This window comes from Anneissia japonica, unplaced genomic scaffold, assembly GCF_011630105.1.
Source record: "Anneissia japonica isolate Jap-2015-1 unplaced genomic scaffold, ASM1163010v1 scaffold2756_len2360902_cov194, whole genome shotgun sequence".
Taxonomy (NCBI): Eukaryota; Metazoa; Echinodermata; class Crinoidea; order Comatulida; family Comatulidae; genus Anneissia; species Anneissia japonica.
Window position 1 is genome coordinate 349075 of NW_022719050.1, and position 15170 is coordinate 364244.

The 15170-nt window shown below is 36.3% G+C and overlaps 1 protein-coding gene across 1 annotated transcript in view; it reads left to right on the forward strand.

Moving 5' to 3' along the window:
* Window positions 1-15170, forward strand: part of LOC117110796 (fibrillin-2-like) — a gene marked incomplete in the record, with an annotated part of 84494 nt that overhangs the window by 4306 nt on the left and 65018 nt on the right. The window contains 1 exon segment of the mRNA XM_033253616.1: window positions 10752-10863. Within this exon segment, the coding sequence (XP_033109507.1) occupies window positions 10760-10863 (104 nt within the window).

A 15170-nucleotide genomic window follows, 5' to 3' on the forward strand; every position in this document is an offset into this window, starting at 1 on the left:
GTACATGACTTCTCACTGCATGGTTACATGCATCTTTAGTAATGTACTTTCTAATCCGTGATACATTTTTCAATTGAAATCGTACAGATTTACAAATATTTTCAATGTGATTTGACATTGACATATTACAATCGCGATAAACACCAAGATTTTTTTTTTTATAGATGTGGACGGTGATATTTCAGTTGACCCAATATTAAGAACGATACTGCCCAACTTCTGTAGATTATTTGGTGAACCAATGGCTAAAAATTCCGTTTTGTCTTCATTAAGTTTAAGTTTATTTTTTAACATCCAAGCTTTTATGTCTCCAATGCACGAAGACAGTGTTTGCAGTACCATATTCAGATCATCTGCTTTCCTATGATGAAATGATAAATAAAGCTGTGTATCATCAGCAAATGCATGATATGAGACACCATAGAATCTGGCAATACTGTATCTGCAACTGGCAAAGTGTAAATAGTGTAACCTATTGGCCCAAATACCGATCCCTGTGGTAACCCTACTGTATTACTAACTATCTCTAATTGTGTGCCATTTATTTCTACACAAGTTTTCCAAGTTTCAAGGTATGAACGAAACCACTTTAATGCTACATCTCGAACTCCTAACCTCGTGGACAATCGTTTCATCAAGATTTCCCTATTTATTGTATCAAATGCTGATGATAAATCTAATGATAACAATAGAACAATATGACCCTTGTCTAATAAAAGCATGATATCATTCTTCACCTTAACAGTAAGAACTCAGTGTGAGAGCAAGTAAGCAATGGTGAATTGTGTAAAGTTAAGTTGATTTATAATGTGCTGTAGAAAGAGAGTTTTCACATAGGCCTACGTATTAGCTTAACTATTTCATTTTATCAATAGGCATTATGTGGGGCATGATGAACCTGAGTTTAAAATTATGTTTTAGTTCTGGAACGTAATTGTACAGTATATAATTATATCGGCAAGGAGAAGAGATTTCAGGGAGTTCTTAGCGTGTCCACAAAACAATCCCTAGCCAGCGGTGACTCCGGAAATGTGCCGACAAGGAGTCCGACATGTCTGACGAAGGGGTCCGAACCAAGGGGCCGACTAGAGCTCCGTTAGGGTCTTTCGTGAGGCACCTTCACTCCTTGTATTTAATAAGAATTTGAAGGCTTACCTCTTCAATCTTTGTTTACTTTCTCATGGTTAATAATTCTCATTTATTGATCTCTGTTGTTAAATTTCTTTAGTTAAGTTGTTCTGTAGTTAAGTCTTTTTCCCCTTTCTCGTGGCTTCGTAAGCGCCTTGAGACGGTTTTCTGTGGAAGGCGCTATATAAATATAGGCCTTTGACCATTGAATAAAAATATCCCTATAGGGTTCACTGGGAAAGTTTATTTCTTATTAGGCCTATAGTCCAAATATTCTTTTAGACCACAATATTAGGGATTGGCAGTCAAAATAACGTTTTATTTGGATAGGCCAATTACTATGTTTTGATCCGACGACCTCGTCATTGCCGGACGACAGGGAGGTCCAGACCTGCCCGACTTGAGGGCAAATTGTGCCTGCCCCACCCTCTGCACTGGCACCACCCACTGTCCCTGACTCTGTCGTTCCACTCTGCGAGGTCTTTGGCTCTGTATTGCTACTCGCAATAGAGAACACCTCAGTAAGTGCGCCATATAGTTGGGTTAAATACTGCACTCACAGGTTATGTCTGTGTCCAGATATCCCCATTTCTTGGGGTTCGATTTGGAGCTGACAATGCCTGTTTTTAATTTCTATTCGGGCCAGCTTGTTTTGGTACTCCAGAAGGGCATTATACTTTAATAAGACAGTTCACATCAGGTGCAGGTTTAAATGAAGGTCAGTCCAAGGAGGCAGAGTACTAAACCTAGGCCTCTCAACGGAGATAGGAACTTGGAGCCAAACACACGGGAACGTGTCAGTGAAAGGAATTTCCATCACATATTAATTTATTAAAATTGGGTATAATAAATCAAAGAAGCAATGGAAATCAATTGATTCTGATTTATTTATCACTCTGACCTTCTAATTCATCAGATGTGGAAGTCCAAGTATGTCAGCTGCATAAACCTACAAAACCAATACTGTAGGTTTGTTTTCTTTTTTATTAAAAATACCCTCTGTGACACATTTACAGGGCACACGACTTGAGCTAACATTCTTAAAAATAAAAATTCAATATTTGAAAGATAAGATAGCTTAAGATAGCTTTCACCTTACAATTAGAACTAGAAATATTTCTTCTATAATTAACAGACGCACCGGTAACCTAATAACGGTTAATGTATTCTTTGGCTGGTAATCAATTAAACAATTATAAATGGATATTGTACCAGCCAAAGAATACGGTTCCTGTATTATTTGGCTGATAACCAAATTAAAGATTTCCGTAGTAAATAGAGTACACTTTTTTTTTTTATAAGAACCAGTAAAGTTTTGCCCAGGCTCATTGTGTTCTTAATTATTTGGCAGATTTCTGGCTCAAAATGTTCTTTTTTTTTCTTTACACACTTTTCAACCATGGAAAATTAGTATTTTACAATCAGTATATTATTACTTGACTGTATTATCACAATCTTATTTTGTTTATCAATTTATTTATCAGAATATCATTTTTCTCCATGTTCCGCCTACCTCTTTCTAATTGGTCAAAATTTATCTTGTATTGATTTTTGGTATGTTTGTCAGTATTTTTGGACTTAAACTATTCATTCTTGACAATGATCCAATAAAGAACGAAACGTAGAATCAAATATGGCCTCACTTCTGTCATTTTTCGGAGTCACCATACTCATATTGTATTATAGAGGGTATTACATAGTTACACCCACTGCAAATATGGAACAGATAAATTTGTTGGCTTTTCTTTTTTTGAAATATAAAAACCTCATTTAATATATTACCTCAGCCACAATTTGTTCTTATTTTGTTCTTAATTTTTGTTTAGCAATTTCAGCCTCAGTATAAAATGTTTTCTTATTTAAAAAAAAGTGTATAAATCTACTGTAAATCAGCGAACATTGAATTTGTTTTGATCTGTGTCTCTTTTAGAAGTCGATACCTTTTAAATGAGCAATTAAGTGGTTTTGATTCGACCTGTTAAGTTTTTTTTCTTCAGATTTCACTACAAAAAGTGTACAGAATTAGGCCTGGAATAAAAACGCTACGTCCTGTCGTCGACAGCTTTCGGCGACATTGATTGGTCGGTTGCAACGGGGACAGCTAATACGCTGCGCAGTGTAATCATTGCAGTGTAGCCATTTTATGGGAACCAGGTTATAGGTCTTCCATATTGGACTTTGAAACACAATACATCAACTATAAACCATACAGTATCTTTTAATTATAAAGATTGTTTTAGGATGAAATATTTCATGTGGTTTTAGTTTATGGTTAATGTAAAACAAATATCCATTCGATGTTACTGGTGGCGAATGCAACAGTTAACTTGGGGTGGGTGGGGTGGAAAGGATTCAAAAACTTAACTATTGTTTCGCCATCTGTTTAAAAAGAAAGACGTTCGTTTTTGTGGACCTATTTGAATCAGAGGTTCTTGTTTTCTGTATTGGTTGCTTACTGTAGGCCTAATTAACGGTACTGTAATGTAAGTTCGGCTTGGTTTCACCATGGAGGTATAAAAATATATTTAATATAAATAAAATAAAATATAATATCTATTTTATACCTCCATGGTTTCACCATGGCCTCAGCCCTGTCAATTGTTTGAGGTTCAGTGGAGTCTTCCGTGCATTCAACTCCCCGGAGCACACGTTTCTGTGAAAACAGCATGACGTCGATAAGTTTCACATCGTTATATTTATGAGAAAAAATGAGAAAAAAAAACCTTACATTTTGTAGGCCTAATCTGTATTATTTCTTTATGAAAATATGTATAGCAACTAATTTAAAGTGAAATTGTCGGAATGTTATTAACGTCATATCCTGTTATTGAAATGGCGGATATCAGTGAATGAAAATAAGAAATCGTTTGAAAAGCATAAATTGTTTCCAATTGTCATCAGTTCCTCAATTAAAGTCAATGGTCGACGTACAGTGTCTCGTTAGGACCCGATTATTATTTTGTCTGTTCTCTACGAAAGGGTTCAGGCAATACCCATTCCCTTGGAGAGATTGAAGTTATTACGACAGTATCCCGGCCTATACACATGCGTAATATTTATGTTCCCGAATACGTCAAGTCTCTCACTTTTGCGACTATTATTGTTATGTTAGTACTAAATATAATTAGTTCATCAAATTAAAGCCAACTTTATATATAGAAAAAAAAAGTCTGCAAGAGTGAAAACAATCGCCTCACCCGAGACTCCAACTTGGCCTATGTTGTAAACGCTTTAATTAACCAATTGAGAAACCGGGAGTTTTGTGGTAAATTCAAATCAACTTACATATAGGCCTAGCCCTATCCAATACCGTTGTATAGACCTATATTATTATTATTATTATTATTATTATTATTATTATTATTATTATTATTATTATTATTATTATTATTATTATTATTATTATTTAATGTTTATTTACAATTCTAATCGCCGAAAAAGATAAATTAGTACAATACCGTACCGTATTTACCTTCAAATTGTACATCAAGTTAAAAAATCACATCAGAATTGAAGCAGAAAGAATTTTAAAAATCGACTATTTTCATTAACAATATAAAAAGTCACATAAAACTGACAAAATCAATATTAAAAATAAGAATCTCAAATATTAAAATCATTAAAGCTCTTGTTTCTATTTTTCATTTTCATCTTTTACAGTACCGTATTTACAGGTGATAGTCAAAAAATGTATTAACATACATTTTGTGTGTGTTTGTTATAATAATAAGGCTAATAATGTATATTCATGTATTGCATTGTGTCGTTTACGTACCATGGGATTACGACAAACTTTATTGACATTTTTATGAAATGAAATTGAAATTAAACAAAGTAAAATAGAGCTAAAATAGATTGATTAAATATTAAACAAAATTATAAAATAAGCTTATTAAGCACATAGCAGTGGTGGGGTATAACAAAGAGGTTTAGGCTCTAGCTCCCCATAGCCAGAAGGGGCTCAAGCCTCTTTGTTTTTTTTCGGGCGACTCTCTCTGTGACGCGTAGGGCCTCAGACTCAGTTTGGTACAGGACGAATACCCGTCCGTTCTGATATTTGACGTTTTGATGCTTTTTATACAACTTCTGCTCCCTAAGAACCTCGCTCGGCCAATTGGGGGCCTATGGTCCTTGCCAAAAAAGTATATCAATGTCCTAAGCCCTTTGAGGTCCGGGCCCTGGCGTTACCCAGTGTTACGTCACTGATACATCCCTATGAAACATATTATGTATAATTTCCGGACTTTAAATTATATATTAAATAATTTACTATATCAATATAAAGTACGTTTTGAAACAAGCTTGCATCCCGTAGATTCAAGTACATTATTATTTAGTGTGAAGTATCTTGACCTTCACCCAGTGTAGATGGCATCAATAGTACTATCACCTTGAAGTACATCCTCTATAATTCGCATTACTTTAATTTCCAAGGTTACGTCATGTATACGCGCCATCTCTTGTCCTCAAGACTTGTCCTCAAGACCTGTCCTCTGGACAAGTCCAAGCAGACAGCTGATATTCACAGAACAGACGGAAGGATCTGTCTAGAAATCTAACTATTTACATAAAAGAAATCATTACTTTGGCTAGTTACCTTCATAAATTTGACCTACATTAGAATATAGGTTTATTGAAACGTCGTATTATGTGTAGGCCTGTGTAGGCTTAATGCGGGGGTTGGCATGAAAACCTCCTGTGGTATTAACATAATTGTCAAAGATTCTGTTTATTTACGTCCTTATCTAAATTATTTAAACTTAACACATTGAACTTGTTGTTGTTGACTTGTTAATGATTTGTTGCCGATTCGCCATGGGAAAAAGATATTTAAGGAGGTTTTTTTAGCCAGGCGTTTTGCAAAATTAGGAATCTTTGAAACGTGACTTTTTCTCTCTTGAAATAGAAAGGCTGATATAAAAATAAGCAATACAAAATACGTAGTGGCTATTCTCACGACAGCGCTTATACATGAGGCCTACGACACAGAAAATATATTTTCAGTACCTGATAGTATAAATTTGTATATTGATGTTACATTATGGTAACCTGACCATTCTCTTCCAGATGTCATATGCCTAATTAGTGGAGGCGCAATCAAACCGTATACGTCCGACGGGCAGGTTCTTGTACTTTTTATTCATGCTTCCTATGGTAGATCATACTTAATCTTTGTATAAATTTACTATTATTTGTTAATTCTCCTTTGGCTTGCAATCTATTACACCTAGCGTCTAAAAATATTAATTATTTATGGGAAACGCCACAGCATGGGGTTTTAGGACTACCAGAAATAATTCCATGGTCACGGTAAACCCATTGACTTTGTAATTGTTATGACAATGGATTTACTATGGCGTCCACCCTTGGCACTAGGCCCAATAATGCGAAAGCAGCCTCCTGGGCCCGGAAAAGTTTATATCCTTCTCGTACTATACAGGTATGTCAAGTTGGTCAAAATGGTCAAAACAAGGAAAAGAGGTCGATCGAACGTCCTTCCATGGACGGTTTTTACATTAAATACTGTTGTACGTTTCCATAAAATCATAGTTTAAAAGAGACAAGTTGATTAGCCATTCCCATGCCTATCAAGTGTAAATTGAGTAATTGTTTTAGCCTGTATCGGTAGAGTACCGTAATGAACGTGTTTTGTCATAGTGTTAAATTAATAATAGACATTTTTATCAACATACAAGAAATCATTATTTCTTTTCTTTTATTTCTTGTATTAAATTAGGCCTTATTTCCAAAAGCAAGCATACTGTGCACTTTGTACAGTAAAACTAGGGAAATAGTGTTAGATCCTGGGGTAACGAACGAAAGGGCGATTAACCCATCCCCGACATCAGCAGCAGCAAAATACCGTATCTCTAACTAAACAAGTGTTTGTTTGAGAGACTAATATGGCTAAAATGGCTTCTTCAGGAGCGGATCCAGCGGGGGCCTGTCCCCCTCACCTCCCGACAGTCAAGCAAAAAATGAAAATAGAGGGAGAAAAAAATTGAGAAGAGTTAAACGGATGAAAGAGAGGAAAAAATAAAGAGTACCCATGAGTTCAGTGGCGGATTCAGTAGGCGAAAGGAGAGCTCAATCATTTTAACACCTTAACGATGTATTTTCGACGCCGTTTTTTCCAACGATTTCAAAAATCAGGATCATAAAAAGGTCAAAAAGAGACATAAGACGGGTTTTTTTTAGCCATTATTACAGAAGGTAGTACTACTGTGAATGATTGCCATTTCCGGTCACCGAGGTGCCATAATTTTCTTACTGCAACCCCAAACATTTGGGCTATAACGGTGGTATGGACCTTCCACCTGTGAAAGTCTCTCCCCTTCTATTTCAAATTCCTGGATCCGCCAATGATATAATTTCATTTATTTCGTCGTTAAAAACATTTAAAATACAATGACAAACATAATTTAATTCGAGTGCATCTAAAATTCCACAATGGAATTGGCGACCGTCACAAAAGGGTCTCAAAAGTTGTGCTTATACTCTTATTAGGCCTAGGCCTCTTGGATTGTTGGTTCCGAGTTTGAGCTTTGCGACTCCCAGCATAGAATAGATAGAGTAGGCCTATGTCCTCGATTATACTCTACCTTCGTGACGCACATGAGGAGATGGGTGTCTAGGGGAAGGGGAGAATAGCTGCTGTCGGAAAGAAATAAACAATTATGTCGAGGAACACTGCTTAAAAAAAGCATTTTTACCATCTGAGAGTGCCATTTCCGAGCGTCTAATGTAGAGGTGCCTATTCTTAACATCTGCTTAATTCACCCCCAACCATGGTGGGGCTGAGGTGGTGTCTACTCCCTATTGTGCCGCAGAAAATTGTTGGATCCGCCCCTGTTCTTATAAGGAAACATCCCAACCTCCCTCATTTGGTCGATACGATAGCTCTTCGATTGGCGCCTGAGCCCCTTCCCCATACACCTGAATCATCCTTTTGGAGACATGCAAACTTTCTTCTATTAAAAACGGAATTTGCACCCAAATGGAGGTGCAAATTTTATTAGGCCTACAAATATGAATGTGCGATTATATACGACCTTATTGATAAGGAGAATGAGAGTTGCAAAACAGTGGGTTCGCAAATCACAAGCTACCGGTATCGTACTCAGACATACAATGGCAAATTACTTATACGTATAACTTTTGAAGATTTGCGTTTAACAAACACTGAAGTAGGGGTCTCAATCGAAAATCGGGACGCACTTCCGCAAGCAAGCAAAACTCTCCCGGAAAATAACCGCAAATTCTTGAAATTGCATGCTTATACTATTTTAACATCAATTGTTTCACGAATTTCTTCCAACGTACGTGGACCCTTGCTGTAGTAGAAAGCTTAAAAGGAAAGGTATAAACTCAGCCTATCTTGCATCCTTAGGATATTAATAACTATAATCACTAATTTCTTCTTGATGAGATAAACAATTTTTTTTAGTTTGGGATTTTCATTATAGATAGTCTAATGTGTTTGTGATGAAAAATGAGGAATGGAGATTTCATACCTGAACCGAAAGTCAAATAATATACCTGTACCGTATTATAAATATTTGAACGTTTCTGAATGTAGTGCTAAAGTCCTCCCTGTGTCCAGATATGTCAGTAATACTGATGGTGCCTCTACGTATGATCGGCGAACTTGAATGGTTGAACCTGTTGCCAAACTTTCGGTTTGAAGTACCGGTACAAACTTCTCAAGCACGTATTTTGAAAACGGGTAAAAAAAGACGTGAGCCACAGTAAAATGTAGACGAAGTTGACTAGGACGTTATTAAGAAACGTGCCAAATAGAATTTTGTCAGTCATCCAATTTAAATATCGATGTTCAAACAGACGAAAATGTTTTGAAAAATCGCTATAAATTCACCAGAGAATGTGTTTATTTATTAATATTAATATTTCGTGCACCGTGTGATGTGTAATCATGAGTAAACGATTTCTAAACTTAAATACATGTTATATAATATTTTAACTGTATTAGAAATTTATTCCTCCATGATTAGACCTATATACTATAGTAAAAAATGGGTGCTAGGTAAAACCTCTAACCGCGTTTAGTAAAACAAGGTGCCCATTGTAATAGAAAAATTTCCCAATCTTCTGAAAATATAGATTTCACTGACATCTTGTATGAACTGCCGCCCCCTACCGGTGCAAATTATTGTTTTATTGTACTTTCATGTAGCATTTTTGATATAAATAATAAGACGGGGAATAAGAGTTATGAAAATTTAGCTCATTGTGCACTCATGGATGGGATTACGCTTCTGTTTTGCTGCCAAGTAAGTTCGGAGTTGTATTATTTTCATCGAGTCCTATAATCCTCACTGGTTACCGGTATATCAATGGCGGAACCTTTCAGGTTCATGTCCGTTTGTATGACCTTCAGAAATTACGAAGGAATTCAGAGAACATCATATACAAATGTCATAGCGAATTTTAATATTATCATTAACATTAATATTATTGTTATTGGTATTGGTATTGAATGTTAATTTTATTTAATTAAATTGAATTCTTTATTTTAGACATGTCCATATAAACAAAATAGCACAATAGTTAGAGGCAGATTGATGTGAATGATTGAACTATCTAACAGACTTAGTATATGTGCAGTTAACCCCTCCTTTGGGACACCTATTAAGTTGGAACTTGTTTGGCCGCGAATAGAAGGCATCCTCTTACATAATCACTTTATAACCATTATTGAGTTTGGAGTGGAGTTGTAGCCTGGTGTTCACTGCAGGGTTTTCTTTCTCACAGCTAAAAACAAGTCCACTCACGAAACTTCATAAATGAGACTCCGTTTATAAAACATCGTTTTATCCGCTAATTGGCGCGTTCTGTACACTTGCCGTGGATGTTTAAGGAAATAAAAATAAAATTTATATATAAAATTTGTATCATTCTATATTTTACCATAGTAATTATTAGTATTACTGTCATAATGTTAACATTGAGAGAATACGGTAGTAAAGCCAACACAAGATCAAGAAGTGTGATAGGATCGTCTGTCAAGTGCAGGCAAATCTCAGTAGGCGTCATCAGACATCATTTGCAATCAACATAATGATAAAAGTTCAGTGAATTCACAATAAAATTCACCATACAGTCAAAATGTCAAATAGAGCAACAGTTTGTCTGCGATCGTCAGATGTAAGCCTACATGACTTTTATTACTACCATCCAGCTGCGAATTCTATGTTGTACATGTACGGTGCATTAAAATATAGTATTTATAATTATTCGTAAATGGGGCTCCCGAATGAAACGCGTCTATCCGCCCGCTTATCCGTGGTCGTGGCCTACTTTAACTTGTGTGGATGGCGCAAGGGCTATGTACGTATCCCCACTACACGCATTATATCGATACACGACCTGACCTGTGACTTTTATACAGGCATATACACCTCATATGGCCATCTATCAACACAAGTTCATTGGTAGTTGGAAAGTTCATGTGTTTTTACTACTACGAGTTAGCTCAACTATCTTCAGACGCTGAAGGGAACTAACGAAGTGTACAACACTAGTTGGTGTTGTCGAAAACCTCGTTGCTTGCACTGACTTTTATCAAATTTTTACTTTTTTTTTCGTTTTTTTTTTTTGAACAGAAAAGAGAATGAAAGATAGGCTACTACTCGTTGGAGTTGTAGGACTGGTTGCTGTACTATTTGACATTACGGCGTCACAGGGGGAGCAACAGCAGAAATCAGTAATTTATGGGTAAGCTTAATAAATCTCCACGTTTATTAACATTTTTTAAATATTTTAACTTTAATGCGTATATTCTATACGTTAAATGTGTTTAAAATACCAAAAATATTAGTTTAATTGCTAACGCTTATGGCGTAAGCATTTTCTTGGGTTTATTATGCTCATGTTTTAGAAACGTTTAGGCCTAAATGTACATACACTTTGAATCAAACCATATTTTCAGCAATTCCCTGAAGGAGCGCTCTGTGTATGCCGAGTGATTGATTCGAGTTCATTGCCGTCATTAATTACATTTTGTCACATCGTAACAATGTTAGAAATTCTTTCCGTGTTTACCGATTAGAAAACATGCGCTTTTTTGAGTAGCATCGCTGCGTACAATGTAGTTAGTACCGTATAGACTTAAATATCCCGTAATTGTATAGAAAGTGCGAATCCCAACAAACACAAAACGTTATTATAACTCTCGCGAATGTTGTTACGTTGCTGTTAGGATGTGTCAGAAACGTTAACGCAGTGTCAGTGGCGGCTACGGGGGATGGGATTTCACCCCATATAATTTTCTCCCACCCCCAGTCCCCTCCCCCAGTTTCGGAAATATGAACATTGTAAAAATAAATTTGGCCAACAAAATTAACCACAACAATGCATTTAACAAACTTTTTACATTTGTAATTTACTGAACACTTAAATAAAAAATAACAGGAACGTGGATAGAAGCTTTAATGTGATTTTATAAATTATAATTGTATCTCCGGTCTGCTGGAAAAACATATTGCCACCCCAAAATTTTACCTTGCCCCTCACTTACCCCTAGATTTCAGACGCTGGCGCCGCCACTGCGCAATGTTGCAGCAACTTTTGCAACGGGTGTCGGGGACTGGGGAGGGTTAAGTTCTCACTCTACTAACCCCAATACTGGTTATAACAATATGAAAAGTCTCACGATGATGGTTGTCTCACAATTACGTGCAGGTTCAGCTTTAGATGATAGGTGATCGTAGGAAAGGCCAATAAAATCAAAACAACACACGGTTGTATTTAGTGTGTTGTTGTTTCTTAACTACCGTATAGCGTATTAGATAGGTCTATATTTGTCTTGGCTGATGGTTGCTCTAATAATAATCTTTGATAATAAACTTTAAATTAGGCCTATTTTGCATACAGTACCCGTATGTATTTATGAGGTTATTATCTTAGACTCTAAATTTTTTACACAGGTCTAAAACTGATTAATTAGCTGGTAATTAATGTACCATCATGGTTTAATTAATTGAAATAAAAATTATAGAAATAATTTATCCTCCACGCCAATCAACGGATGCACGAATGTTCGTGTGTTTATTATAGACCATTAAAATAGATGGTATAGGCTATATCTCAGCGTAAACAGTTTCGATATGTATCATTTAATAGGCCTGTCACAAAATGAACAACACGTGGAGTACTCTGTGCCTAATAGGCCTATGATAAGGCTATGTTATAAACTTGGGATATGACACGATGTGCGGAACAACACGTTGTCCACTGTCCTTCAAGTGTTCTATTGTTGTGAGAATTAGATTGGTCTTTAAGTTTTACAATCCAAAATTTAGGCCCAATTTGCAAGTTTTTCAGTAACCTATTAAAAAAAAGAAAAAGAAAATCCCATAGCCTACGCCTCAATGGTCCTAAAACATCAATGATAGTACTGTATATAAAGCCATATTTATTTGTTCAACCTATGGTGACCCATCTTTCCTGGAGTGCCTTATATTTGCTTGTAGATGACAAGTTTCCAGAGAGATTTACCACCAATTGACCCAGAAATAATGTGCAAGCATCCTACGGATTTCCGCCACTCTTTGCGTATTAACACTTGCCAATGCTGTGCTCGCATTGTTCCCTTTATCCGGCCTAAAGGAGAATCGATAATTTTCCATTTTCAAAGTATTTTGAGGCCATTAGAAACCGCATGCATCGCGCGCCACGAATCATGCGTGGCTATTCTGTATCGTGACGTTTAAGTTGCTGCCTTCCAATCACTAGTCCGGAAGCTCAAAACGTCAGGATGTTGTTAGATGAATACTGCAGATCCATTCCCCAAACCTCAATGATGAAAATTGAGCCAGTTTGTAGGCCTATATATATAAAAAATACTATTGTTTTTATAGCTTTATCGCATGTAAGTATTCGTATTGGCCTATTCATGGTCTGATGAATTTGTTTTACTTGCGTGTTGATGTTTTCTCTATTTAGCCTATTTATTTACTGTAGGGCCTATATCTGCAATGAATGGGAGCAGCCACACGCGCACAAATTAAAAGCTTATTTCAGTAGCAGATTTATTGAGTGCACCGACTTACTCTTGGCCAATAAAGTATTGGAAACGAGCTCGAAACACTCAGTCACTCGTTTGTGTCCAGAATTTCAAAGCTTGTGAACTTTCAAAATAACTGTCGTACCGTAGTAGTAGCGTGCGCAAAACATGGTAACCAGGGCACAGCTCTTTGTTCTGTTACGATCTTCTCTTTTCAGACTTATTAGTAAAGTTGTTTAAAAAAAGCCACTGCGCTGCACGCATCCGGAAAATCTATTTAGCAGGGTTGGTATGTCATTTTCATTCAGCCACGATAGTTCATTTGCGTCATTGCATTTCCCTATTGACTAAATAAAAAGTAGTCTTGGGATGGATTTTGTGCTTGATTTTTTTTAATTAAATCAATTCGATTTGACACAACACATATTCAACAGATTGTTTCAATTTTTAAGTAAGCAATTTTGTTGGCAAGTATTTAAGTATAAACCTTCTATACTTTCTAGCAAGGGCTTTTAACTGCCTGTCTGTTCACCAAGAATGGAAAATTTCACCTTTGAATAAATGTAATTGATTGATGGTTTTATTAGCGAATATCTATCAGTAGGCCTAATTGTCTTGTACCTTGATCAAAACACAAGTTCTGTTAATCTAGGCTCAGGTGTAATAGCTGAAAATCAGAATGGCTTAAAACATGCACCTAAGTGCAGACACAAAATCGTTAAAAACGCTTTTTGCTCGAACTCCCACCCAAATCACCAATAGAAAATCTGCTGAAAAAGCTCCAGTGGATAGACATCGCCCAGCAGCTAATAACACAGACAATTAAGAAAAGTCACCAGACCAGGCTAGTTAGAAATTACACGAAACCTTCCAAGTTCGATTCTAACGCAAATTCAACACAATTAATTAAGAAACAAAAATACGGATCGCAATTTATCTCATATTTTGACCCTTTATAGGAGGAAAATTCCCAGCTTATCTTCCAGACCCTAGACTAGATGTACTTCCGCTTGAGACAAACAATCTTGTCAGTTTAATTCCAGACCCTAACCCATGTGGGACTCTATCAATAACCCTTCCAGCTTATCTAGCAATTATTAAATCAGGTCAAACTATTTTGGTTTGAACTATAATATTGTGCAATACTTTGCCAGAACTACAGGACTACACTAACTATATTTAATTAGAAAGTGCCAGGATCGATGAATTGAGTAAGCTGCAATAAATTTCCAGAAAATCATTGTAAATCATACACAAGTCGTTTGGAATTTGTGCAAGTGCAATTTTATCGGAAGACAGGTCTGAGATTGGAAAGGATATTGTCAATGGCGTGTTAAAAGGCAGTCCTCCGACGATCAAGGACTCATAACATATATGTGGAAGTATATGATATATAAGAAAGTATAATACATACTCCAAGTATTGAAATACACGCCATCGTGTTGGGATTCAATATTCGACATTAATTATGTCATCATCAGGAATGAAAAAATTATCCATATTAGCAAGCTTATATGCATAGGCGTAGATCCCGAGGGATGGGGGAATATACCCCCCAATATTTGACAAGGGGGGGGGGATGGTCCATTGTATCATCCCCCAATATTTTGACTATGTATGGCATAAAATGGAGCTTTCCACATTTCAAAGGACTGTCACAGAAATAATTTGCACTGTCTTATGCGCTTACAAAGATGAAAATGATCATAATGTATTAATGTTGATAACAAAATTATTTTATCTGGTACCAATCTAAGCTCTTCTTTCCTTAGATGTTAGATGTGCTTGCAAAGAGAGCCACATTTCACATTGAATGCTATGTCAATTCCAAGAATGTTTAAGGTTATATCGGTTGATGATGAATTTATTGATTAGGCCTATAATAGCAAATCGCATCAATTTATTTTGCAAAAACTTGGCTTCCAGCTTCAGAGGGGGGGCACATCCCCTGTCCGCACAAGGGCACACATTGGCGAGACACCAGGCGCGTAACAGGGGTCTTGGGTCAGAGTGGGTA